At 40.7% G+C, this 27,256-nt stretch overlaps 1 protein-coding gene across 1 annotated transcript in view; it reads left to right on the top strand.

Annotated features, from left to right (window-relative positions):
- Positions 1-27,256, top strand: part of LRGUK (leucine rich repeats and guanylate kinase domain containing) — a 208,160-nt gene that overhangs the window by 67,991 nt on the left and 112,913 nt on the right. Inside the window, exons 10-11 of the mRNA XM_053716389.1 lie at positions 3,337-3,443; positions 15,289-15,408. Of these exons, the coding sequence (XP_053572364.1) occupies positions 3,337-3,443; positions 15,289-15,408 (227 nt within the window). The remainder of the gene's footprint in view (positions 1-3,336; positions 3,444-15,288; positions 15,409-27,256) is intronic.

The following is a 27,256-nucleotide window of genomic DNA, read 5'->3' as shown; positions in this document are numbered from 1 at the left end:
CAGAGGTTCACTCTTGCCATCTATCAGCTATCCATATCCCAGGAGTAGAGAACTGGGAGGCGGATTTTCTAAGTCGAAAGACTTTTCATCCGGGGGAGTGGGAACTCCATCCGGAGGTGTTTGCACAGTTGATTCAACTTTGGGGCAAACCAGAACTGGATCTCATGGTGTCTCGTCAGAACGCCAAGCTTCCTTGTTACGGATCCAGGTCCAGGGATCCCAAGGCAGCGCTGATAGATGCTCTAGCAGCGCCTTGGTCTTTCAACCTGGCTTATGTGTTTCCACCGTTTCCTCTGCTCCCTTGTCTGATTGCCAAGATCAAGCAGGAGAGAGCTTCTGTGATTTTGATAGCACCTGCGTGGCCACGCAGGACTTGGTATGCAGATCTGGTGGACATGTCATCCCTTCCACCATGGACTCTACCGCTGAGGCAGGACCTTCTACTTCATGGTCCTTTCAACCATCCAAATCTAATTTCTCTGCGTCTGACTGCTTGGAGATTGAACGCTTGATTTTATCAAAACGTGGTTTCTCCGAATCGGTCATTGATAACTTAATTCAGGCTCGAAAGCCTGTCACCAGGAAAATCTATCATAAGATATGGTGTAAATATCTTCATTGGTGTGAATCCAAGGGTTACTCATGGAGTAAAGTCAGGATTCCAAGGATATTATCTTTTCTCCAAGACGGATTGGAGAAGGGATTGTCAGCTAGTTCCTTAAAGGGACAGATTTCTGCTCTGTCTATTCTTTTGCATAAGCGTCTGGCGGATGTTCCAGACGTTCAGGCGTTTTGTCAGGCGTTAGTTAGAATCAAGCCTGTGTTTAAACCTGTTGCTCCGCCATGGAGTTTAAATTTAGTTCTTAAACTTCTTTAAGGGGTTCCGTTTGAACCTCTGCATTCCATAGATATCAAGCTTTTATCTTGGAAAGTTCTGTTTTTGGTAGCTATCTCTTCGGCTCGAAGAGTTTCAGAGTTATCTGCCTTGCAGTGTGATTCCCCTTATCTGATCTTCCATGCAGATAAGGTAGTTTTGAGTACCAAATTCTGGGTTTCTTCCTAAGGTGGTATCTAATAAGAATATCAATCAGGAGATTGTTGTTCCGTCACTGTGTCCTAATCCGTCTTCAAAAAAGGAACGTCTATTACACAATCTTGACGTGGTTCGTGCTTTAAAGTTTTATTTACAAGCTACTAAAGATTTTCGTCAAACATCGGCATTGTTTGTTGTCTACTCTGGACAGAGGAAAGGCCAAAAGGCTTCAGCAACTTCTCTTTCCTTTTGGTTAAGAAGTATAATTCGCTTAGCTTATGAGACTGCTGGCCAGCAGCCTCCTGAAAGAATTACAGCTCATTCCACTAGAGCGGTGGCTTCCACATGGGCTTTTAAAAATGAGGCTTCTGTTGAACAGATTTGTAAGGCGGCGACTTGGTCTTCGCTTCATACTTTTTCTAAATTCTACAAATTTGATACTTTTGCTTCTTCGGAGGCTATTTTTGGGAGAAAGGTCTTACAGGCAGTGGTGCCTTCCGTTTAAGCGCCTGCCTTGTCCCTCCCTTCATCCGTGTCCTATAGCTTTGGTATTGGTATCCCACAAGTAATGGATGAATCCGTGGACTGGATACACCTTACAAGAGAAAACAAAATTTATGCTTACCTGATAAATGTATTTCTCTTGTGGTGTATCCAGTCCACGGCCCGCCCTGTCATTTTAAGGCAGGTGTTTTTTATTTTTAAACTACAGTCACCACTGCACCCTATAGTTTCTCCTTTCTCTTGCTTGTCTTCGGTCGAATGACTGGAGGTGGCAGTTAGGGGAGGAGCTATATAGACAGCTCTGCTGTGGGTGATCCTCTTGCATCTTCCTGTTGGGAAAGAGAATATCCCACAAGTAATGGATGAATCCGTGGACTGGATACACCACAAGAGAAATACATTTATCATCAGGTAAGCATAAATTTTGTTTTTACCAGCCTTGTCTTGCTTAGTAGCAACAGTGCATTGTAGTTCTGTGCATAGTAGTTCTTTATTGCTGCTGAGCTGGTTCTGAACAGACACAGCTGGTAATTGGCGGCTACCTGTAAATACCATTCCTGATTAGCTCACCAGCCATGTCTAGCAACAGTGCATTGTAGTTCTTTGTTGCTGCAAAGCTGGTTCTGAACAGGTTATTATTTTACCAACCTTGTCCTTGCTTAGTAGCAACAGTGCATTGTAGTTCTGTGCATAATATTTCTTTATTGCTGCTGAGCTGGTTCTGAACAGGTTATTATTCTTCCAGCCTTGTCTTGCTTAGTAGCAACAATGCATTGTAGTTCTGTGCATTGTAGTTCTGTGCATTGTAGTTCTGTGCATTGTAGTTCTGTGCACTGTAGTTCTGTGCATTGTAGTTCTGTGCATTGTAGTTCTGTGCACTGTAGTTCTGTGCATTGTAGTTCTTTGCTGCTGCAGAGCTGGTTCTGAACAGACACAGCTGGTAATTGGCGGCTACCTGCAGATACCATTCCTGATTAGCTCACCAGCCATGTCTAGCAACAGTGCATTATAGTTCTTTGCTGCTGCCAAGCTGGTTCTGAACAGGTTATTATTTAACCAGCCTTGTCTTGCTTAGTAGCAACAGTGCATTGTAGTTCTGTGCATTGTAGTTCTTTATTGCTGCGGAAATGGTTCTGAACAGGACACAGCTGATGATTGGCGGCTACCGGCAGATACCATTCCTGATTAGCTCACCAGCCACGTCTTGCTCAGGAGAAACAGTGCATTATAGCTCCTGAATGTAGTAGGTGACACATAATTACCATGTTCTAGCAAATAAGCAATGCACAAATAAAATATTCCAAGTTCATATAAAGAAAAAAACTAACACAGCAATAAAAAACAGCTATGTCATAAAACGTGGAAACATTTGCAACTGTTTAAGCAGTGGTTGACTTTTCAAAATGATGGTTATTGGTTTGAAATAAAAACCATTTGATTGTTATTATATTATCACTGACTTCATTAGCACCACAAAACTCTGTAGTCCTGGGTACAGAAGTAGGGGTATATGATGAGTAAGATACAAATACATAACAGACTAAACAACACTCTGTAGTCCTGGGTACTTCTCTGTTCCTATGATATGCTGTGAAACATAGATAGCAAGTAGCAGGGAGATTTAATCATAGGTTTTTTAATTCTAAAACAACGGCCACAATGCAGCTCCCGAGCTTGTTATATGTTCCCTCCCCATTCCACTACTTAGCCTTATTCTACAGTTCGAAAACATTCAAATGTCTGTGTTATGGTTGTTTTACGTTATTTCTATATTTGTCTTCTCGGCCGTCAATGAACAGGTGGCAGCAGTGAATAAATATGACCCCCCTCCTGAAGTTATAGCGGCCCGTGATCACATGGCGCATGTTATGTACAGCGTTATTCAGCCACAGAGGGTGTTTGACAGGTAAGCGCCTCAGCTTTAGATGATTTATTTAACTGAAGTCAGAAATACTAATCGTGTAGCTTTTTCAGTGTGTGATGTTACCATGGATATTGTGGTATCATGCGGTTCATTAATACTACAAGTTTATTTCTTTCACAAACTCCATGCTACTAGTTAACAAGCTTTAAAGGGACATAATAGTAATTTGCTATATCACTTGAAAATAGGCAGCATAACTGTAAAAAGCTGACAAGAAAATATCACCTGAGCATCTCTATGTAAAAAAGATATTTACCTTCAAAATGTATTCAGCTCACCATAGTAAGTGTTGTGTAAACCATTATACTTCAGCTGCTGTCCAGCTGCAAGTTGAAAAAAAAAAGCAATAGCCAATTAACATCAGCATGGCTGAGGTAATGCTTTGCCTTTTGCTGTGATCTCATGATATTTCACTGAAATCTCATGAGATTTCATAGAACTTAAACTGAATAGGAAAATAACATGACTGTGCCTGCACATGACAGATGCACACTCCCTAGCAAGTCCTGGGACAAGCATCCTGACTGGCTTCTTAAAGTCTCTTTACAGTGGGGTGTGATTAGGATATTTGAGGTAAATATCTTCCTTTTTTACACAGAGATGTTCAGGTGATATTTCTAGTCTGCTTTTTACAGCTATACTGCACCACTTTCAAGTGCTTCAACATTTGAGTATCATGTCCCTTTAAAACTGAATAAACAGTTTGCATGACTAGAGGACTCATCTGCTTTCTGTTGTTCACTCAAAGGGGGGTAGTTATCAACGTGTCAACTTTCCTGCCTTCGCAGGCCCAATACGCCCGCCTAAGCTCGCCTCACATCGCCGCCGCGGACCTGAAACATTTCGCCTAAGTTATCAAATAAAGCTGTCAAAAAGCCGCGGGGCGATGAGCAGCGGACTGTGAGAGTTATCACCCATCCGATCTCGCTGCTCTTCGGCTTTTTCCCAGCTTTATTGCTAGCCTGTCACTAAGCACCCACACTATCTACACTGTTCTACCCCCTATACCGGCGCCCCCGGAGCCCCCCGCAACTAAATAAAGTTATTAACCCCTAAACCGCCGCTCCTAGACCCTGCCGCAACTCTGATAAATGTATTAACCCCTAAACCGCCGCTCCTAGACCCTGCCACAACTCTGATAAATGTATTAACCCCTAAACCGCCGCTCCCGGACACCGCTGCCACCTACATTATACCTATTAACCCCTATCCTGCCCCCCTACACCGTCGCCACCTATAATAAATTTATTAACCCCTATCCTGCCCCCCACTACACCGCCGCCACTGTAATAAATTTATTAACCCCTAAACCTAAGTCTAACACTAACCCTAACACCCCCCTAACTTAACTATTAATTAAATAAATCTAAATAATATTTCTATTATGAACTAAATTAATCCTATTTAAAACTAAATACTTACCTTTAAAATAAACCCTAATATAGCTACAATATAAATAATAATTATATTGTAGCTATCTTAGGATTTATTTTTATTTTACAGGCAAATTTCAATTTATTTTAACTAGGTACAATAGCTATTAAATAGTTATTAACTATTTAATAGCTTACCTAGCTAAAATAAAGAGAAATTTACCTGTAAAATAAATCCTAACCTAAGTTACAATTACACCTAACACTACACTATACTTTAATAAATTATTCCTATTTAAAACTAAATACTTACCTTTAAAATAAACCCTAAGATAGCTACAATGTAATTAATAATTATATTGTAGATATCTTAGGATTTATTTTTATTTTACAGGTAACTTTGTATTTATTTTAGCTAGTTAGAATAGTTATTAAATAGTTATTAACTATTTAATAACTACCTAGCTAAAATAAATACAAAATTACCTGTAAAATAAATCCTAACCTAAGTTATAATTAAACCTAACACTACACTATCAGTAAATAAATTAAATAAATTACCTACAAATAACTACAATTAAATACAATTACATAAACTAACTAAAGTACAAAAAATAAAAAAAGCTAAGTTACAAAAAATAAAAAAAATAGGTTACAAACATTTTAAAAATATTACAACAATTTTAAGCTACTTACACCTAATCTAAGCCCCCTAATAAAATAACAAACCCCCCCAAAATAAAAAAAATGCCCTACCCTATTCTAAATTAAAAAAGTTCAAAGCTCTTTTACCTTACCAGCCCTTAAAAGGGCCATTTGTGGGGCATGCCCCAAAGAATTCAGCTCTTTTGCCTGTAAAAGAAAAATACAACCCCCCCCAACATTAAAACCCACCACCACATACCCCTAATCTAACCCAAACCCCCCTTAAAATAACCTAACACTAATCCCCTGAAGATCATCCTACCTTTAGTCGTCTTCACTCAGCCGAGCCACCGATGGAACTGAAGAGGAGACCCGGACCGGCAGAAGTGACCCTCCAAGCGGCGCTGAAGAAATCTTCCATCCGATGAAGTGATCCTCCAAGCGGCGCTGAAAAAGTCTTCCATCCGGGCGATGTCATCTTCCAAGAGGCGCTGAAGAAGTCTTCTATCCGGGCGATGTCATCTTCCAAGCCGGGTCTTGAATCTTCATCCCGCCAACGCAGAACATCCTTCTTTACCGACGGACTACTGACGAATGAAGGCTCCTTTAAGGGACGTCATCCAAGATGGCGTCCCTTCAATTCCGATTGGCTGATAGGATTCTATCAGCCAATCGGAATTAAGGTAGGAAAAATCCGATTGGCTGATTGAATCAGCCAATCAGATTCAAGTTCAATCCGATTGGCTGATCCAATCAGCCAATCAGATTGAGCTCGCATTCTATTGGCTGATCGAAACAGCGCCTCTTGGAAGATGACATCGCCCGGATGGAAGACTTTTTCAGCGCCGCTTGGAGGATCACTTCATCGGATGGAAGATTTCTTCAGCGCCGCTTGGAGGATCACTTCTGCCGGTCCGGGTCTCCTCTTCAGTTCCATCGGTGGCTCGGCTGAGTGAAGACGACTAAAGGTAGGATGATTTTCAGGGGATTAGTGTTAGGTTATTTTAAGGGGGGTTTGGGTTAGATTAGGGGTATGTGGGTGGTGGGTTTTAATGTTGGGGGGTTGTATTTTTCTTTTACAGGCAAAAGAGCTGAATTCTTTGGGGCATGCCCCACAAATGGCCCTTTTAAGGGCTGGTAAGGTAAAAGAGCTTTGAACTTTTTTAATTTAGAATAGGGTAGGGCATTTTTTTATTTTGGGGGGGGGTTTGTTATTTTATTAGGGGCTTAGATTAAGTGTAAGTAGCTTAAAATCGTTGTAATATTTTTAAAATGTTTGTAACCTATTTTTTTTATTTTTTGTAACTTAGCTTTTTTTATTTTTTGTACTTTAGTTAGTTTATGTAATTGTATTTAATTGTAGTTATTTGTAGGTAATTTATTTAATGATAGTGTAGTGTTAGGTTTAATTGTAATTTAGGTTAGGATTTATTTTACAGGGGATTTTGTATTTCTTTTAGCTAGGTAGTTATTAAATAGTTAATAACTATTTAATAACTATTCTAACTAGCTAAAATAAATACCTTTATTTAGTTGCGGCAGTGTAGGGGGGGACAGATTAGTGGTGTTTAGACTCGGGGTACATGTTAGGGTGTTAGGTGTAGACAGCTCCCATAGAAATCAATGGGATGTCTGGCAGCAGCGAACTTGTACTTTCGCTATGGTCAGACTCCCATTGATTCCTATGGGATCCGCCGCCTCCAGGGTGGCGGATTGAAAACCAGGTACGCTGGGCCGGAAAAGTGCCAAGCGTACCTGCTAGTTTTTTGATAACTAGCAAAAGTAGTCAGATTGTGCCGTACTTGTGTGCGGAACATCTGGAGTGACGTAAGAATCGATCTGTGTCGGACTGAGTCCGGCTGATCGAAGTTTACGTCACAAAATTCTACTTTTGCCGGTCCCTAGCCTTTGATAACTAAGGCGAATCAGCCTCGCCACAAATACGCTGCGGAATTCCAGCGTATTTGAGGTTGACGGCTTGATAACTAGGCCCCAAAGTTTTCTTTAATCATTTTCCTTAAGTGCTGAAATACCTCATATTTCTTGATGTGCTCATATAGATTAAATAAGATGTCCAAAGCAATTAGAAGCGGTTAATTAATGTTTGTTCACGTAAAGCAAAGTCAGCTGCGCTCTCTCCTTATGAAGAATAAAACCTATGTATAAAATATATTTACAGTTTTATGTCTATTTGGTATTAATCTCTATGCTGCATAGTCAGATCAAAAAAGACCATTAATAATTGTTTTAGCAAGAAAACCGCCGAATTAGCCGAAAGCACTAACTAAAGAGGAAATCTCAGTGCATGATACACTGCAAGAGTCTTAAAGAGCATTCATCTTTATTTTATTGCTGTGTTTCCTGGTATTTATTTAGGTGATATTTTGAATGTTTTTTTGTCCTAAGAAATGTGCTGTTTTAGAGATTTGTAATTCTTATTGTTAAATGTAAAGTTCATACCATGTATTCTGTAGTTTTTGTTATTAAAGCGACATTGTACACTAGATATTTCTTTGCATAAATATTTTGTAGCTGTATAATTTTGCTTATTTTTAAATAACATTTTGCTGATTTTCAGACTCCAAACCAAGCCTCAAAGTTTTAGATGTATACTGATGTATACAGACTCCAAACTGCTTCTTCTGTTTGTATAATGGGTCTTTTCATATGAGGGGGAGGTTCTGCTATCAGCCCCTTTCAGTGGGTGTCCCAGACTTATATCATTAACAAGGTTAAATTGGGAGCTTTTAAGTAAGTTTTTAAAAGGTTATACACTGGATTTCTCTTGCAAGGTGTATCCAGTCCACGGCTTCATCCTTTACTTGTGGGATATTCTCATTCCCTACAGGAAGTGGCAAAGAGAGCACACAGCAGAGCTGTCCATATAGCTCCCCCTCTAGCTCCGCCCCCCAGTCATTCTCTTTGCCGGCTCTGACAGCAGGGCCACTCTGCGGGAGGGTAAAGTGAATGTGGTGTTAGATTTGTAGTTTTATATCTTCAATCAAGAGTTTGTTATTTTTAAATGGTACCGGTTTGTACTATTTACTCTATAGCAGAAATGTGATGAAGAATTCTGCTGAGAGGAAAATGATTTTAGCATGTTGTAACTAAAATCCATTGCTGTTCCCACACAGGACTGAGGAGTACCAGAAAACTTCAGTTGGGCGGAACAGTTTGCAGGCTTAACTGCAATAAGGTATGTTCAGTCATCTTTTTCTAGACAAGACTCAGTTAATGCTAGAAGACTGACAAGAATCCCCATGTGGGGAAGGTAAGCTATGTTCTGAGACTCAGTATAGAAGGAAGGCTTACTTAACAGGGCTCAATAGGCTGGTGGACACTGTTACAGGGCAATCGATTATTTAATGGGAAAAAATACTCATTATAGACGTTTTTATGCACTTTGGTGTGTTATTATGGTTTTATCTTCCACATGGCATATGTTTAGACACCGATTTGGGATTTTGAAGGCCCCACAACTCCGGAGTGATGGGGGAGGGGGCCTAAAATTTGCGCCTCAGTTGCGCAGTTAATATTGGCAGGCAGTTCATGCAGCTTCACGTGGAGGGTCCAGAGACTGCTTGAGGACTTCAGAGAAGCTTGTTTTCCACAAAACTAGTCCCCAGGGGCAGGTAGGGCCACAGCAGTAAGCTGTGGCAAGGTGCTGTAGTTTATTAACCGGTTGTCAGCTTTAGGTTGCTCCGGTTTGGGCATTAAGGGGCTAATTGGGCTGAAAATTGTTGTGCAATCATTTCAAATCCTTAGGCTCATGCGGTAAAAATTTCAGAGAGATTGGATCATTTTTCACGGTTTGGTAAAATTGTGTGCGCTTTTTATTTCTTAAAGGCACAGTAACGTTTTTTTCAAATTGTAAATTTTATTTGTATAAAGTGTTTCCAAGCCTGCTTGTGAATAATACTAGTCTGTTAAACATGTCTGACACTAAAGAGAGGCCTTGCTCTATGTGTTTAGAAGCCATGGTGGAACCCCCTCTACAATTGTGTTCCAAGTGCACTAATGTGTCTATACACTTTAAAGATCATATTGTGTCACTTAAAAATGTAGCCCTAGATGATTCTTTGACAGAAGGTAACGAGGATAGTCCGCCTTCCTCTCCCCATGTGTCGCCACCAGTTACGCCCGCGCAAGCGATGCCTAGTGCCTCTAGTGCATTGGCCCCTATTACCTTACAACAATTAGCGACAGTTATGGATAATTCCCTTGCGACATTTCTATCCAAGCTGCCAGTTTTTCCTACAAAGCGTGATAGCTCTGTTTTAAGAACAGATTATGAGCAGTCAGAAGCTTTTGGAGGTTTATCTGATGTACCCTCACAACACTCTGAAGTGGCGGTGAGGGATTTGATGTCTGAAGGAGAAATTTCTGACTCAGGAAAGGTTTCTCAGCGGGCAGAATCAGACTCATTAGCGTTTAAATTTAAACTGGAACACCTCCGCGTATTGCTTAGGGAGGTATTAGCCACTCTGGATGATTGTGACCCTATGGTGGTCCCAGAGAAATTGTGTAAAATGGACAAGTACCTAGAGGTCCCTGTATACACTGATGCGTTTCCGATCCCTAAAAGGGTTGTGGATATTGTCACTAGGGAGTGGGATAGACCAGGGGTCCCTTTTGTTCCCCCCCCTATTTTTAAGAAAATGTTCCCCATAAATGACCCCAGGCGGGACTCGTGGCAGACGGTCCCTAAGGTTGAGGGGGCGGTTTCTACTCTTGCTAAGCGCACAACCATACCAATTGAGGACAGTTGTGCTTTTAAAGATCCGATGGATAAAAAATTAGAAGGTTTACTTAAGAAAATATTTGTTCAACAAGGTTTCCTTCTACAACCTATTGCCTGCATTATTCCTGTAACTACTGCAGCGGCTTTCTGGTTTGAGGCGCTGGAGGAGTCGCTCCAGACGGAGACCTCATACGACGAAATTATGGATAGAATTAAGGCTCTAAAGCTGGCAAATTCTTTTATCACGGATGCCGCCTTGCAATTGGCTAAGTTAATAGGTTTCGCCATTATGTCGCGCAGAGCGCTTTGGCTCAAGTCATGGTCGGCCGATGTTTGTGTCATCAAAATCTAAATTGTTAAATATCCCTTTCAAGGGGAAGACCCTTTTCGGGCCAGAATTGAAAGAGATTATTTCAGAAATCACCGGGGGAAAGGGCCATGCTCTTCCTCAGGACAAGCCCTTTAAGGCTAGAAACAAAGCTAATTTTCGTTCCTTTCGTAACTTCAGGAGCGGTCCGGCTTCAGCCTCTACAGCTGCAAAGCAAGAGGGTAACGCTTCACAGCCCAAGGCAACCTGGAAGCCTTACCAGGGCTGGAACAAGGGTAAGCAGGCCAAAAAGCCTGCAGCTGCTACCAAGACAGCATGAAGGGGTAGCCCCCGATCCGGGACCGGATCTGGTAGGGGGCAGACTCTCTTCGCTCAGGCTTGGGCAAGAGATGTTCACGATCCCTGGGCAATAGAGATTGTGACCCAGGGATATCTTCTAGGATTCAAGGACTCCCCTCCAAAGGGAAGGTTTCACATTTCTCATCTGTCTTCAGACCAGACAAAGAAAGAGGCGTTCTTACGCTGTGTAGAAGATCTACTCACGATGGGGGTGATATGTTCAGTTCCAATTGCAGAACAAGGAACGGGCTTTTACTCAAACCTGTTTGTGGTTCCCAAAAAAGAGGGAACTTTCAGACCAATCCTGGATCTAAAAATTTTAAACAAATTCCTCAGGGTCCCATCATTCAAGATGGAGACCATTCGAACGATCTTACCAATGATCCAGGAAGGTCAATATATGACTACCGATTTAAAGGATGCGTACCTACATATTCCTATCCACAAAGATCATCACCAGTTTCTCAGGTTCACTTTTCTGGACAAGCATTACCAGTTCGGGGCTCTTCCCTTCGGTTTGGCCACTGCTCCCAGAATTTTCACAAAGGTGCTAGGTTCCCTTCTGGCGGTGCTAAGACCGCGGGGCATAGCAGTAGCACCTTATCTAGACGACATCCTAATTCAGGCATCATCTTTTCCCAGAGCCAAGGCTCACACGGAAATTGTACTGGCCTTTCTAAGGTCTCACGGGTGGAAGGTGAACATCGAAAAGAGTTCTCTGTCCCCGTTCACAAGGGTTCCCTTTCTGGGAACACTAATAGATTCGGTAGAAATGAAAATATTTCTGACGGAGGTCAGGAAGTTAAAGCTTTTAGCTACTTGCCGAGTACTTCATTCCACTCCTCAGCCATCTATAGCTCAGTGTATGGAGGCAATCGGATTAATGGTAGCGGCAATGGACATAGTCCCTTTTGCTCGAATACATCTCAGACCACTGCAACTGTGCATGCTCAAACAGTGGAATGGGGATTACGCAGACTTGTCTCCTCAGATACAATTGGACCGGAGGACCAGAGACTCTCTTCTCTGGTGGTTGTCTCAGGATCATCTGTCTCAGGGAACATGTTTCCGCAGACCAGAATGGATCATTGTAACAACCGATGCCAGTCTGTTAGGCTGGGGTGCAGTCTGGGACTCCCTGAAAGCTCAGGGCCTATGATCTCGGGAAGAATCTTTTCTCCCGATAAACATTTTGGAACTGAGGGCGATATTCAATGCACTTCAGGCATGGCCTCAACTAGCTGCGGCCAAATTCATCAGATTTCAGTCGGACAACATCACGACTGTAGCTTACATAAATCATCAGGGGGGAACGAAGAGTTCCTTAGCGATGAAGGAAGTCTCCAAAATAATCGAGTGGGCGGAGGATCACTCCTGCCATCTCTCAGCAATTCACATCCCAGGAGTGGGCAACTGGGAAGCGGATTTTCTAAGTCGTCAGACTTTTCACCCGGGGGAGTGGGAACTCCAAGCCGGAGGTTTTTGCTCAGCTATGGGGCACTCCAGAATTGGATCTGATGGCGTCCCGTCAGAACACCAAACTTCCTCTCTATGGATCCAGGTCCAGGGACCCCAAGGCGGTATTGATAGATGCTCTAGCAGCGCATTGGTCCTTCAATCTGGCTTATGTCTTTCCACCGTTTCCTCTTCTCCCTCGTCTGGTGCCAGAATCAAGCAGGAGAAGGCTTCGGTGATTCTGATAGCGCTTGCGTGGCCACGCAGGACTTGATATGCAGACCTAGTGGAAATGTCATCTGTTCCACCATGGACACTGCCATTGAGGCAGGATCTTCTAATACAGGGTCCATTCAAGCATCCAAATCTAGTTTCTCTGCGTCTGACTGCTTGGAGATTGAACGCTTGATTCTATCTAAGCGTGGTTTCTCTGAGTCAGTTATAGATACTCTGATTCAGACTAGAAAGCCTGTCACTAGGAAAATCTACCATAAAATATGACGAAAATATCTTTGTTGGTGTGAATCCAAGGGTTACTCATGGAGTAAGATTAGGATTCCCAGAATATTGTCTTTTCTCCAAGAAGGATTGGAGAAAGGACTGTCAGCTAGTTCCTTAAAGGGACAGATATCTGCTCTGTCTATTCTCTTACACAAGCGTCTGGCAGAGGTTCCAGACGTTCAAGCGTTTGCTCAGGCTCTAGTCAGAATCAAGCCTGTTTATAAACCTGTGGCTCCGCCATGGAGTCTTAATCTAGTTCTTTCAGTTCTTCAAGGGGTACCGTTTGAACCTTTACATTCCATAGATATTAAGTTATTATCTTGGAAAGTTTTTTGTTTTTGGTAGCTATATCTTCTGCTCGAAGAGTTTCAGAATTATCTGCTTTACAGTGTGATTCACCTTACCTGGTGTTTCACGCAGATAAGGTTGTTTTGCGTACCAAACCTGGTTTTCTTCCTAAGGTTGTTTCTAACAAGAATATTAACCAGGAAATAATAGTTCCTTCTCTGTGTCCTAACCCATCTTCAAAGAAGGAACGCCTGCTACACAATCTTGATGTGGTTCGTGCTTTAAAATTCTATTTACAAGCAACTAAAGACTTCAGACAAACATCATCCTTGTTTGTCATTTATTCTGGTAAGATGAGAGGTCAGAAAGCTACTGCTACCTCTCTTTCCTTCTGGCTGAAAAGCATCATCAGGTTGGCTTATGAGACTGCTGGCCAGCAGCCTCCTGAACGAATTACTGCTCATTCTACCAGAGCAGTGGCTTCCACATGGGCTTTCAAGAATGAGGCTTCTGTTGAACAGATTTGTAAGGCAGCGACTTGGTCTTCACTGCATACTTTTGCCAAATTTTACAAATTCGATACTTTTGCTTCTTCGGAGGCTATTTTTGGGAGAAAGGTTTTGCAAGCAGTGGTGCCTTCCGTTTAAGGTACCTGTCTTGTTCCCTCCCTTCATCCGTGTCCTAAAGCTTTGGTATTGGTATCCCATAAGTAAAGGATGAAGCTGTGGACTGGATACACCTTGCAAGAGAAAACAGAATTTATGCTTACCTGATAAATTACTTTCTCTTGCGGTGTATCCAGTCCACGGCCCGCCCTGACAATTAAGTCAGGTAAATGAATTTTTTGTTTAAACTACAGTCACCACTGCATCCTATGGTTTCTCCTTTTTCTCCTAACCTTCGGTCGAATGACTGGGGGGCGGAGCTAGAGGGGGAGCTATATGGAGAGCTCTGCTGTGTGCTCTCTTTGCCACTTCCTGTAGGGAATGAGAATATCCCACAAGTAAAGGTTGAAGCCGTGGACTGGATACACCGCAAGAGAAAGTAATTTATCAGGTAAGCATAAATTCTGTTTTTTACATCCGTATCTGTACATATTATTCTTTATACTAGTGTCTAGTACAGGCAGTTAAATGAAAATTGGTGTATACTGCCCCTTTAAGTATCAAGTATTCCTCAGTGCTGAACACAATGGAATTGATACAGGAGCAGAGCCCTGCTACGAATAGTTTACAATCTAGAGGTTAGGGGTTAGCAAGACAAAAGATGTAGGGGATGTTTTGCCAAGGTGGGGGAATGGTTGGTAGTTGTAGCAACAGTGAAAAGGGTGGCGCTATGGACTTTTGTGGCACTATACAAATATATTATAATAATATTGGTTGGGGATGAACAATTAGGAGGGAAGTTGTTATGCATCTTGAAACAGATTGGTTCTCAGAGATGAATCTTTGATAGATGTAGATAAGCACAAGAGACGTCAAGGAGATAGGGGAGGGGGAGATAGAAGAGGGGGAGATAGGAGGATAGTTTGGTAAATATCTGGAGATGAATATGGAAATATAATCAGTGTAAGATTGTTTAGAGCTTTGTAAGTGTGAGTATTGGGCTATAGGGAGCAAGTATTAGACAGACGATTGCCTGGTGTGGGTTACTGAGTGACGTCAAATAGTCTAGCATCAGTATTCCTGATAGATTACAGAGGAAACAGACAGGTGCTGGGGAGGTTACAAACAAATAAAATGCAGTAATTAATGTGACATAGGACCAGCTAAACATTCCCATATGTGATACAATCAGCTATTCATATTATAAAGGTTTCTCCTTCTGTTTGAAAAACTCTTGTTTTGTCCATAAATCATTTTTTATTGGTCCTCTAAAAGGTTTTCCAGGCCCAAGAAAGCAAACCGCACCTTTATACAGCCAAACCGTATTATTATTTGTGAAGAGCTAATTGGTAAATTAAAAACAATATTGTGAAGGAGTTACAGATAATTTTGTAATTGTATTTGTAAAAATACCAGTTGTTTAGTCTAACTGCACAAAATCACAGAGCTTACCCCTAAGGGAGAATATGTATAATATTTAGAGATAATGTGGCTACTATTTATTTTATAATGTTTGCAAAGTATTCTGAGATGCAACGCTCCTGTCTTGCAGCACACTACCCAACTATAACACCCCGTACCCCATGTTAGTGCTGACTGGTCCTCAGTCCTCTGGGAAGCGAGAACTGGTACATCGGATGTGCCGCGGGTTCAAGGAATTTTTCCGATATGGGTAAGATTGCTATACCAGGTACAGACTGCAGGGCGTTCATAGCTTTATGGTTCTGTAACGTGCTATGAAATGAATGCAGATTCATGTTTAATTAAAGTGGTTTTAAGCTACATTTGAGCATCTTTTTTTTAATTAAATATATAACCTTTTTAATTGCTGTTCTTTCAAATCTATGATAATTGATTTTTCAGTACATTGTCCATTTACTATGAATTTTGGTCACTAAATGTCACTTAAACAACAACCTTGTTTAATGATTAGACCGCTAAATAAATTCATATAGTGTAGCTGAACAGTTATCGTCTCTGGATTACGTCAGGGAAATGGTAGTTCATCTGTTTGTTACTCAGTAAACCTCTGCATATGTGTGCAAGCAGGGGATGCACAACGTACCGTACTAAATAAGTCATGTGTAAATTAGAGATGCTAAGGCACTTACATGTATCAGACAACATCCACTAGAACTGTCTGCAACATCTGCTGATTATTAGGAGGACCGGATTTCATCATATAAAGAAACGTAAGTTAGTTTTTATTGCAGTAAGGAAAGTTTCAAGCTTGTAGTTAAAGGGACACTAAACCAATTTTTTTTTCCATGATTCAGATAGAGCAGCAATTTTAAGCAACTTTCTAATTTACTTCTATTATCATTTTTCTTCTTTCTCTTGCTATCTTTATTTGAAAAAGAAGGCATCTAAGCTAAGGAGCCAGACAATTTTTGGTTCAGTATCCTGGACAGGGCTACCTTGCATTTTAGTCCTATGTTTATAGCTCTGTGGAATATTTTGGCCCTCTACAAATAACTGATGATGATAATAATAATAATAATATAATAAGTAACATCCCACATGAGGGTCACATGAGCCAGCCTGCACAGGAATGGTCTCTTAAGCTGCATCCACAAGTTCATCATTAGAGCACAAAGGATTCAAACTGTTCAAAACAGCCAATAGGATGAGAGCTACTGAAATCCTATTGGCTGATTTGAACAGCCAATAGGATTTCAGTAGCTCTTATCCTATTGGCTGTTTTGAACAGCCAATAGGATTTCAGAAGCTCTCATCCTATTGGCTAATTTGAATTCGAAGAATCAAATCAGCCAATAGGAATGCAAGGTACGCCATTTTGAAACGGCTACCTTGCATTCAACTTCAGTGTATGGCAGTGACTGTATGAAGAGGACGCTCCGCGCAGGATGGGATCGGCATTTCCAGGATGGCTCCGCTCCATGCCACCGGGATGAAGATAGAACGCCCACGGGATGGATGAAGACTTCTCGCCGCCTGGATGAAGATGGATGTCCGGACTTCAGGAACTGTGAGTAGATATTCTGGGGTTAGTGTTTTTTTTTGTTTGTTTTTTTTTAATTAGGGCTTTGGGCTTTTGTAAAAGAGCTGAATGTCCTTTTAAGGGCAGTGAAAAAGAGCTGAATGCTCTTTTAAGGGCAATGCCCATACAAATGCCCCTTTAAGGGCTATGGGTAGCTTAGGGTTTTTTTTAGAGTTAGTTTTTTTCATTTTGGGGGGTTGGTTGGGTGGTGGGTTTTACTGTTGGGGGGACTTTGTATTTTTTACAGGTAAAATAGCTGTTTAACTTAGGGCAATGCCCTACAAAAGGCCCTTTTAAGGGCTATTGGTAGTTTATTGTAGGCGAGGGGGCTTTTTATTTTTATAGGGCTATTAGATTAGGTGTAATTGTTTTTATTTTTGATAATTTATTTTCTTTTACAATATATGACGAGTCCATCCTTTCATCCTTACTTATGGCATATCACTTCCTGGTTAACAGGAGGAGGCAAAGAGCACCACAGCAGAGCTGTATATATAGCTCCTCCCTTCCCTCCCACTCCAGTCATTCTCTTTGCCTGTGTTAGTAATAGGAAGAGGTTAAGTAAGATTAGGATTCCTAGGATTTTATCTTTTCTCCAAGAAGGATTGGAGAAAGGGTTATCGGCAAGTTCCTTAAAGGGACAGATTTCTGCTTTCTCTATTTTGCTACACAAACATCTGGCAGATATTCCGGATGTTCAATCTTTGTGTCAGGCTCTGACTAGAATCAGGCCTGTGTTTAGACCTATTGCTTCTCCTTGGAGTTTGAATTTAGTTCTTAAGGTTCTTCAAGGGGTTCTGTTTGAACCTATGCATTCCATAGATATTAAGTTATTATCTTGGAAAGTTTTGTTTTTGGTTGCTATTTCTTCTGCTCGCAGAGTTTCTGAGCTTTCAGCATTACAATGTGATTCTCCTTACCTTATTTTTCATTCCGATAAGGTAGTGTTACGTACAAAACCTGGTTTTCTTCCTAAGGTTGTTTCCAACAAAAATATTAATCAGGAAATTATTGTTCCTTCATTGTGTCCTAATCCTTCTTCTAAGAAGGAGCGTCTGTTACATAACTTGGATGTGGTCCGTGCCCTGAAGTTTTACTTGCAGGCGACTAAAGATTTTCGTCAATCTTCTTCATTATTTGTTGTTTTCTGTGGAAAACGTAGGGGTCAAAAGCTACGGCTACCTCTTTCTTTTTGGCTGAAGAGTATCATCCGTTTTGCATATGAGACAGCAGCCTCCTGAAATAATTAGTGCTCATTCTACTAGGGCTGTGGCTTCCTCATGGGCATTCAAAAATGATGCTTCTGTTGAACAGATTTGCAAAGCTGCAACTTGGTCGTCTCGTCACACTTTTTCCATATTTTACAAATTTGACACTTTTGCCTTGTCCGAGGCTGTTTTTGGGAGAAAGGTTCTTCAAGCAGTGGTGCCTTCCGTTTAGGTTCCTGTCTTGTCCCTCCCTTTCATCCGTGTCCTATAGCTTTGGTATTGTATCCCATAAGTAAGGATGAAATCCGTGGACTCGTCATATCTTGTAAAAGAAAAGGAAATTTATGCTTACCTGATAAATTTATTTATTTTACGATATGACGAGTCCACGGCCCACCTTGTCATTTCTAAGACAGGTATTTATTTAATTTTTTTAAACTTCAGTCACCTCTGCACCTTGGCTTTTCCTTTCTCTTCCTAACTTCTGTCTAATGACTGGAGTGGGAAGGAAGGGAGGAGCTATATATACAGCTCTGCTGTGGTGCTCTTTGCCTCCTCCTGTTAATCAGGAAGTGATATCCCATAAGTAAGGATGAAATCCGTGGACTCGTCATATCGTAAAAGAAATGAATTTATCAGGTAAGCATAAATTTCCTTTTTTGATAATTTTGTTTATTATTTTTTGTAAGCTTAAATTTTTCGTAATTTAGTGTTTATTATATTTTGTTATTTTAGATTTTTTAATTGGTAGTATTTTTTTTTTTTTTTTCCAAAAGGTTTTTTTATTGAGGATTAAGCATTACAACAGATGTCACAACGCAGGTGACCAACAGGTTAACATACACATAAACATTATGCCGTTGTAATGACACAGTAGACATAGCTATTAATGAAAATACTGAGCATATAGATCAAGCATGTCGAGTATGAAATAAAATATCTACCATATAAACCTCATTTTTGATTAATGTGAACAAAGAAATATATCAATTATGGAAACCTCATTTACGAACAGTATGAACAGACTTAGAATACAGGGACCGAGTAGTACTTCAGTCCTTAACAGTAACTCAACTTTCTTGGAATTTTGTGAAGTCAGCTTAGGAGTACCTCTCCGTGTGCTTCAACTAGTAATTGTAGTGCGCATCTCCAGGCGGGGGAGGCCTGGTATGGAAAGAGGCGGGGGAAGGAGGAGTATGAGCTCTCATGTTATATGAGGGGGGGAAGGGGGTAGGACAAGAGAAAAAGAGGGGGGGGGCGATCATTTTATGTTAGGAAGTTTAAAAAAGCGGGTGTTATTGGCTAATTAGCAAATCTCAACTGGATGTGGAAGTTAAATTATGGTGGTAGGAGTGACGAGAACCTTTAATTCGACCAGGAATTTAGCTTTGAGCTCCCTGATGGTTAAACCAGGACTCCCAAATCTGCCAGTATAGCTCTTCCTTGTCCATACTGGAATAGAAACTTTGTTCCATTTTGGCGTACACCTGCATTATAGATGTAACAACTGTGGCCGCTAGGACAAAGATGACCAATTTAGAAACGTGGGTTGGAACACTCCTCGGGAAAATGTGTAGAAGGGCGGTTGCAGGAGTGAGTGGAATAGAGAGCCCAAGGTTAGCACAGAGGGTTTTTACCTGTGTCCAGAGAGGTGCCAGTTTTGGGCAGTCCCACCAAATATGCATATCTGAGCCTCTTTGCATGCACTCCCTCCAACATAAAGGGGACGTTGTAGGGAACATCTGTGACCTCGTGGGAGTATAGTACCATTTTAGAAATAATTTCATGTAGGCCTCCAATGTATTTACGCAGTGTACCGTCTTTTTAGTTAACGTCATAGCTGTAGATAGGTCTTTATCTGAAATAGGTCTGGATAAATCTCCCTCCCAGGCCCTTAGCTGCCAGGGTCTGTCTTTGTTAGTGAACAACTGTAAGAGATCATAGTGGAACGATATGAGCCTAGGAGTCCTAATAGGGAGTTGCCATAGCTTTTCCCAGTTAGTCAGGGGCCTGTTTAGGGCTTTGGGGAATCCCCAAGATGTCATAAAAGCATAAAGCCTCGAGTATTCAAAAGAGGCCCACAGGGGGGGCTCTGGGATAATTGTACTTATATTATGGGGTGTGATTAGGGTGCCTGAGAGGTATACACGGGAGACCACTTTCAGGTCCCATTCACTCCACTGTTGTATGTGTGTATCAGGGAGAGCCGCCAGTAAGGCTGGTATAGAATGAATGGGAGACGGGTGTGGAGCGATGTCGCGTAGATTTCTAAGGCTATACCAAACTTTCAGATTATCTCTGATAATGACATTTTGTAGTCCCAAGCTGTCAAAGCAGTGACTAGGGATCCAGGGTAAGTCTGCCAACTTTAGGCCCAGAGGAAGGGCCAATGTTTCTATGCTTTTCCAGCCCTGTTGTTCCCCCTTGTCTGCCCACGCTGTGATGTGAGAAAGCCTGGCTGCCTCATAATATCCACGTATGCTAAGCATTGCAACTCCTCCATGTTCATATCTTTTTTGGAGTACTTTCGCCGCTACCCGGGGCCTGGACCTATCCCAGATATAGTGTTGCCCAAGAGATTGGAACTTATCTATTAGAGCGGTAGGTACATTAAGAGGGATACAGCGAAAATAGTACAGAATTTTTGGCAAGATCGTCATTTTGAAGGAGGCGATGCGGCCCAGCCATGAGATCTCTTTAAGACTCCACGAGGAGGTGAGCTCAGTAACCTCTTTAATAAGGTTTGTATAGTTAACGGAAATAACTAATATCGGGTCTGGACCAAGTTGTACCCCCAAATGTCGAATGGTGGTTCATGACCATTGGAAGGAGTACGATGTTTGTAGTATATCCAATTCAAATGCTGGAATGCATATTGGTAAAGCCTCCGTTTTGGTGACATTTACCTTGTAGTAACTATGAGCTCCGAACTCAGTGATAATATTAAAGAGTACTGGCAGGGAGCCTATTGGTTTTGTTAAAAAGAGCGTAACATCGTCTGCGTACAGTGAGATCTTCACAATCGCGCCTCCAAGCTGAACCCCTCTTACTGTAGGTGATTGCCTAATAGCCTGGGCTAAAGGTTCAATAGCCATGGAAAAAATTAAAGGTGACAGGGGGCATCCTTGTCTGGTGCCGTTAGTGATACATATTTCCGGAGAGGCAAAACCCATACCCTTAAAGGATTACTTTCTGTTATAATTTTTAAGCTAAACAACTAACATATTAAAGTTAATAAACATTAATTAAAACCTACTGACCTATATTTTCTCCAAAACGAAGTTTCATAACGTTCTAAAAGTTATATCTTTTATTCGCCGATGATGTCACGTTATCCTGCCCACTATTTTCAGCACTGCATGTTCAAAATACTTAAACCAATAACTTTGTGTTTAAAGCGCCATTTTGAAACCTAGGTATTGTAAACTGATTGGTACAGAGCAAAGGATACCCACGAAGTGGGTTTGGAAAACAATTAAATTTGCAGACAAGATTTCTGATATACGGTAGAGATATGTTAATGAAATGCTATTGATAAAAAGCGTATTTGGGGTAGTTAGTTAGTAACAGGCATAGAAAATATTTACTTACAGTGGCCCTTTAACTACTGCTGAGGGGCAAGAATACAGGGCACGGATTGCTCTAATCACGTCCTCTGGTATGCCAAATTGAGCAAGCGTATGCCATAAGTATTCCCATCTGACCCTGTCAAACGCTTTTTCTGCGTCTAGCGACAGGGCCAGCATGGGCAACCTCAGGCGGGAGGCTTCTGTAAGTATGTTTAGCGTTTTTCGAGAATTGTCTGGGCCTTCTCTACCAAACGTGAAACCAACTTGGTCTGTATGTATCACCTTCGGGAGCAGGCCATTAAGGCGGTTAGCCCATAGCTTTGCATATAGCTTTACATCACCATTTATCAAGGAGATTGTTCTGTAACTCGTACATTGTGAGGGATCTTTGTTTGGTTTCGGAATGGGCAGAATTACTGCTTGTAAAAATTCTTTATGGAATGAGCCTGCTTCTCGGGCTTCCGAAAAGACCTTGAGGAGGATCCCATGTAATTCCGATTTAAACAATTTATAGAAGGCTGTCGGGTACCCATCTGGACCTGGAGCCTGGTAGTATTTTTTATTTTATTAGAAATAGTAATGTTTGGTTAATTTATAGTTTAATGTTAGGTTTATTCTTATTTCACAGGTAAGTTTTTTTTTTTTTAAATTTATTTAAATATTGTTATATTGTAATTTTAATTTAAAGTTAGGGGGTGTTAGGTTTAGGGGTTAATAGTTTAATTTAGTGTTTTGCGATGTGGGGGGGCCGGCGTTTTAAGGGTTAATAGGTTTATTTAGTGGCAGCGATGTGGGAGGCCGGAGGTTTAGGGGTTAATAACTTTATTATAGTGGCGGCGATGTGGGGGGGCCGGAGGTTTAGGGGTTAATAACTTTATTAAAGTGGCAGCGATGTCGGGGAGGGGCGGATTAGGGGTTAATATATTTAAATAGTGTTGGCGATGTGGGTGGGTGGGTTATGTGTCAGATTAGGGGTTAATAAGTTTTAAATAGTGTTTGCGATGCAGGAGGGCGGCGGTTTACGGGTTAATAGGTAGTTTATGGGTGTTAGTGTACTTTGTAACTTTTAGTTATGATGTTTGTGAAACATATTTTTGTTTCGCAAAATCCATAACTACTACTCTCAGATGGCGGTATAGATCATGTCTGTATAGGCTGTAACGCAAGCAATTTAGGCGGACCGCACAACCTGTAATACCGGTGCTATGGAAGTTCCACACAAAAACGTCATTTTTTTGAGTGTGAAATGGACGTTTCGTTACAGGCTAAAATGCTTGCGGTATAGCTATACCAACACAACTCGTAATATGTGTTCCTGACCATTACGCTGGAATGGCCATTTTTTCAGCGTTAAAAGCCATACCGCAACACTTGTAATCTAGCCGTATGTGCAGAGATGACATAGTACAGATTTACAAATCTACTCCAATAGATGCATAATTTATGACAGACCAGGAAGTAGCTACTGAACTGGAAGAATGAGCTAAGACATGCATAGGAGGAGACTTCCCTGCCACCAATAAGTTCTGAAAATCATTTGATTGAACCAAAAGCTAGAGCTACTAGTAGCCGCCTTGCCAGTAATGAAAAACCAGAATAGAGAACAAACAAACTGAACTTTGTTAGGAATCTTAATGAATATATTTAACGCTCTAGAGGATTCAAAGAAGTTATATCAATTGTTTAAAATTTTCTGCAGAAACAATTTTAGAGAAAAACATACTGGTTAAGAAGAACAGTTTTATCCTTATGAAAACCAGAAAATAGGGAGATTCACAAGAAAGCAGATAATTTGTAAATTATTCTAGCTGAGATAAAAATAATTTAAAGAACCTCTAGGACATAATATTGAAAACTATGATGAACATAGGTTCAAGGGAAGGGAGGTCCTTGGAGAGCAGAAGAACTAAATACAATTCCATGGTGGAGGAATAGGTCTAACAACTGACCTAATTTCCAAATCTTAAACAAAGATATATAAACATTATAAAGACTGGCTAAATTCTTATTTAAAAGAACTGAAAAAGGAACAATGTTGGCCCTTCAAGGAACTGAAAATCCCTTGTCAAAACCATCAAGCAGAAACTGAAAAATCCAACGGATCCTAAAAAAATGCCATGAAAAAAACCTCTGAAGATCACCACTCAAAGAAAAAACTTCCAAACATGTGGACTATTCTTTGGGAAACTGGTTTACTAGTTCCAGAGAGAGACATAACCCAATCCTATAAAACTCTATGTCTCAGAATTAGGTGTTTAATTTCCTTACAATTTTTTTTTTAACAGCCTACTTGGGTATTGAACTTAAAACTGCTGTCTTGAATTGCAATGGGTCACCCCTGAGACACAAGTTAGCATGAAGAAATGAAGGCAGCAACTGGCTATCTGAGCCAGGTCAGTATACCAGGTCCTATTCAGGCCCAAGCTGGAGCTGTTAGGATTGCTAAAGCAGACTCCTGATTCAAGCAAACATTCTTGAAAGGAAACCAAATGAAAGAAAAACAGATGAGTTAGAAAAAGAAATGCCATAGGCTTTCTAATGCATATATCAATTGTGCCTTTAGGTCTGGCACAGTACCTGGAAGGTCACAGTTCAAGAAAAACATCTGAATATATCCGGCAAATTCCTGAGAGACTGCTCCCCTGAGATTGCTGATAAATCTACTTCCCTGTTCTACACTTCTGGAAAGAGAAAATCTGAAACAGAACATTAAAACTGCTCTCCCCAAAACAGATTTAGAATACCTCTAGCATAGCCAGGTGACTGTGAGGCTGTCCATAATGATAATTTCTTTCTTTAGTAGGAGCCATGACTGAATACTTGGAGCTCCAAGAAGATAATCGGAAACCTCGCCTCAAGATGAGTCCAAAATTCTAGCGCTCCTTGCCACTCCTATTATTATTATCATTTATTTGTCTAGCGCCGCCAAATTCCGTAGCGCTGGGTACAATGATAGGGGTATACAATGACAAAGATTTGTGATAAAATACAAAACATAACAAAACTAAACAAATCTAGTACAGGAGGAAGAGGGCCCTGCTCCGGAGAGCTCACAGTGTATAGGGTTAGGGTGCAGAGACATAAGGTTGGGGTAGCTTGTTTACATCGGTTGTATTTGCAGCAGTGAGTCAGGCAGTTCATGTACATGTATTTGTTTGATTTGGATGAGGGATGGAGGAGAGATGGTAAGCCTCTCTGAATAGGTGGGTTTTCAAGGAGCATCTGAAGCTATACAAGGTTGGAGACAGTCTTATGGAGCGGGGTAGAGAGTTCCAGAGGACAGGAGCAGCACGTGCGAAGTCTTGGAGGCGGGAGTGGGACGTAGAGATAACAGGAAAGGAGAGACGTAAATCAGAGGTTGAACGAAGAGGACGGGATGGGGAAAAATTTCACAATGAGAGAGGAAATATAGTTGAGAGTTAGACTGTTGAGTGATTTGTAAGTTAGGGTTAATACTTTTAAATTGTATTCTGGAGTGTATGGAGAGCCAGTGTAGAGACTGGCAGAGAAAATCTGAAACAGAACATTGAATCTGCTCTACCCAAAACAGATTTAGAATACCTCTAGCATAGCCAGGTGACTGTGAGTCTGTCCATAATGATATTTTCTTTCTTTAGTAGGAGCCATGACTGAATACTTGGAGCTCCAAGAAGATAATTGGAAACCTCGCCTCAAGATGAGTCCAAAATTCTAGTGCTCCTTGCCACTCCTATTATTATTATTATCATTTATTTGTATAGCGCCGCCAAATTCCGTAGCGCTGGGTACAATGATAGGGGTATACAATGACAAAGATTTGTGATAAAATACAAAACTAAACAAATCTAGCACAGGAGGAAGAGGGCCCTGCTCTGGAGAGCTCACAGTTTATAGGGTTAGGGTGCAGAAACATAAGGTTGGGGTAGCTTGTTACATCAGTTGTATTTGCAGCAGTGAGTCAGGCAGTCCATGTACATGTATTTATTTGGTTCGGATGAGGGATGGAGGAGAGATGGTAAGCCTCTCTGAATAGGTGAGTTTTCAAGGAGCGTCTGAAGCTATACAAGGTTGGAGACAGTCTTATGGAGCGGGGTAGATAGTTCCAGAGGACAGGAGCAGCACGTGCGAAGTCTTGGAGGCGGGAGTGGGACGTAAAGATAACAGGAAAGGAGAGACGTAAATCAGAGGTTGATCGAAGAGGACGGGATGGGGAAAAATGTCACAATGAGAGAGGAAATATAGTTGGGTGCTAGACTGTTTAGTGCTTTGTAAGTTAGGGTTAATACTTTTAAATTGTATTCTGGAGTGTATGGGGAGCCAGTGTAGAGACTGGCAGAGCGGAGCACCTGATGTAGATCGACGACTTAGGTGGATGAGTCTAGCAGAAGCATTCATAATAGATTGGGGTACTCCAATCCAGAAAATTGACAGCTGTATTGAGGAGCTTACATTAAGTGATTGATAATTAGATTTAATCAAAGTAGGTTCTGCATAAGAAAAAAAGGACATGTTCTACAAATATATAAAGGACTAGCTTAAAAGTGAGAAACAAACTGCACTGTATTCAAACTCTAATCTGACCTAGTCTGCATACAGTGACTACTTACACCTTTGCAGGATATACACATTGCTACATGTGTACAATTTGTATATCTTGTGTATAGATGTACATGTTATGGGATACATTTTAGAAAAAAACAAAGCTTCATAAATATGAACTGCCTATATTAAAAACATGGAGGGATTAATATGCTTGGTAGACATACATTGCCGTAAGATAAATAATAATACATAATAAAGCAACATAAAAGGAATCTGCGCTCATACGGTTATATGCAGAGTCTATTAAGACTTGAACACAGCTCCTCCCATAGATACACATGAGCTCTCATAGAAGTTAAAGGGATATGTAACACTAAATAAATCATTGATTGAATGATATATCCAGAGCAAAGATTAGCATGAGAATAAAGTGTACATGTATTTTTAAAAATTATATTAGTTCAAATATTGAAAAAATAAGGCTAAAGTCTAATGTCCAGGTACCACCATATTGTAACTTAGGTTACACTGAGACCAATTAGGAATGGTTAGAAATGGTTCACTAGGGTGTGCAACCAATGGCTGTGAGGAATACAGCTGTGTCTGCACTTCCCATGTTTAACATGAATTGGAAAACCCACAATATTCAGAACTCAGTTACAGGAAAGGACAAAATAAATAATGATAGTATATAGCACAGTTGTTATACTGCATGTAATTTAACATTTTATATTGATATCTTGAGGTGTTTAATGTTCCTTTAAGAGCTGCTTGTATAAATAAAGAGCAGGCATGCATATTATAACCTTGTGGGCGTTGCTGTACCTATTATTACACAAACTGGTCAAGCAGTAATTATTTAAAAGGATACTAAACCCAATTTTTTTAATTTATGATTCAGATAGAGCATGCAATATTAAGCAACATTCTAATTTACTACTATTATTTCTTTTTATTCGTTCCCATATTATCTTTATTTGAGCACTTGTTAATTGGTGGGTGCATGTAGCCACCAATCAGCAAGTACAACCCAGGTTGGGAACCAAAAATGGACCGGCTTCTAAACTTGCATTCTTGCTTCTCAAATAAAGATATCAAGAGAATGAAGAAAAATTGATAATAGATAATAGAAGTAAATTAGAAAGGTGTATAAAATTGCATGCTCTATCTGAAACATGAAAGTAAAAAATTTGGGTTCAGTGTCCCTTTTAACCTACAGAT

This window comes from Bombina bombina, chromosome 6 (assembly GCF_027579735.1).
Source record: "Bombina bombina isolate aBomBom1 chromosome 6, aBomBom1.pri, whole genome shotgun sequence".
NCBI classification, from domain to species: Eukaryota; Metazoa; Chordata; class Amphibia; order Anura; family Bombinatoridae; genus Bombina; species Bombina bombina.
Note: the sequence above shows the minus strand (reverse complement) of the source record. Positions and strands in the feature narration are given on the sequence as shown.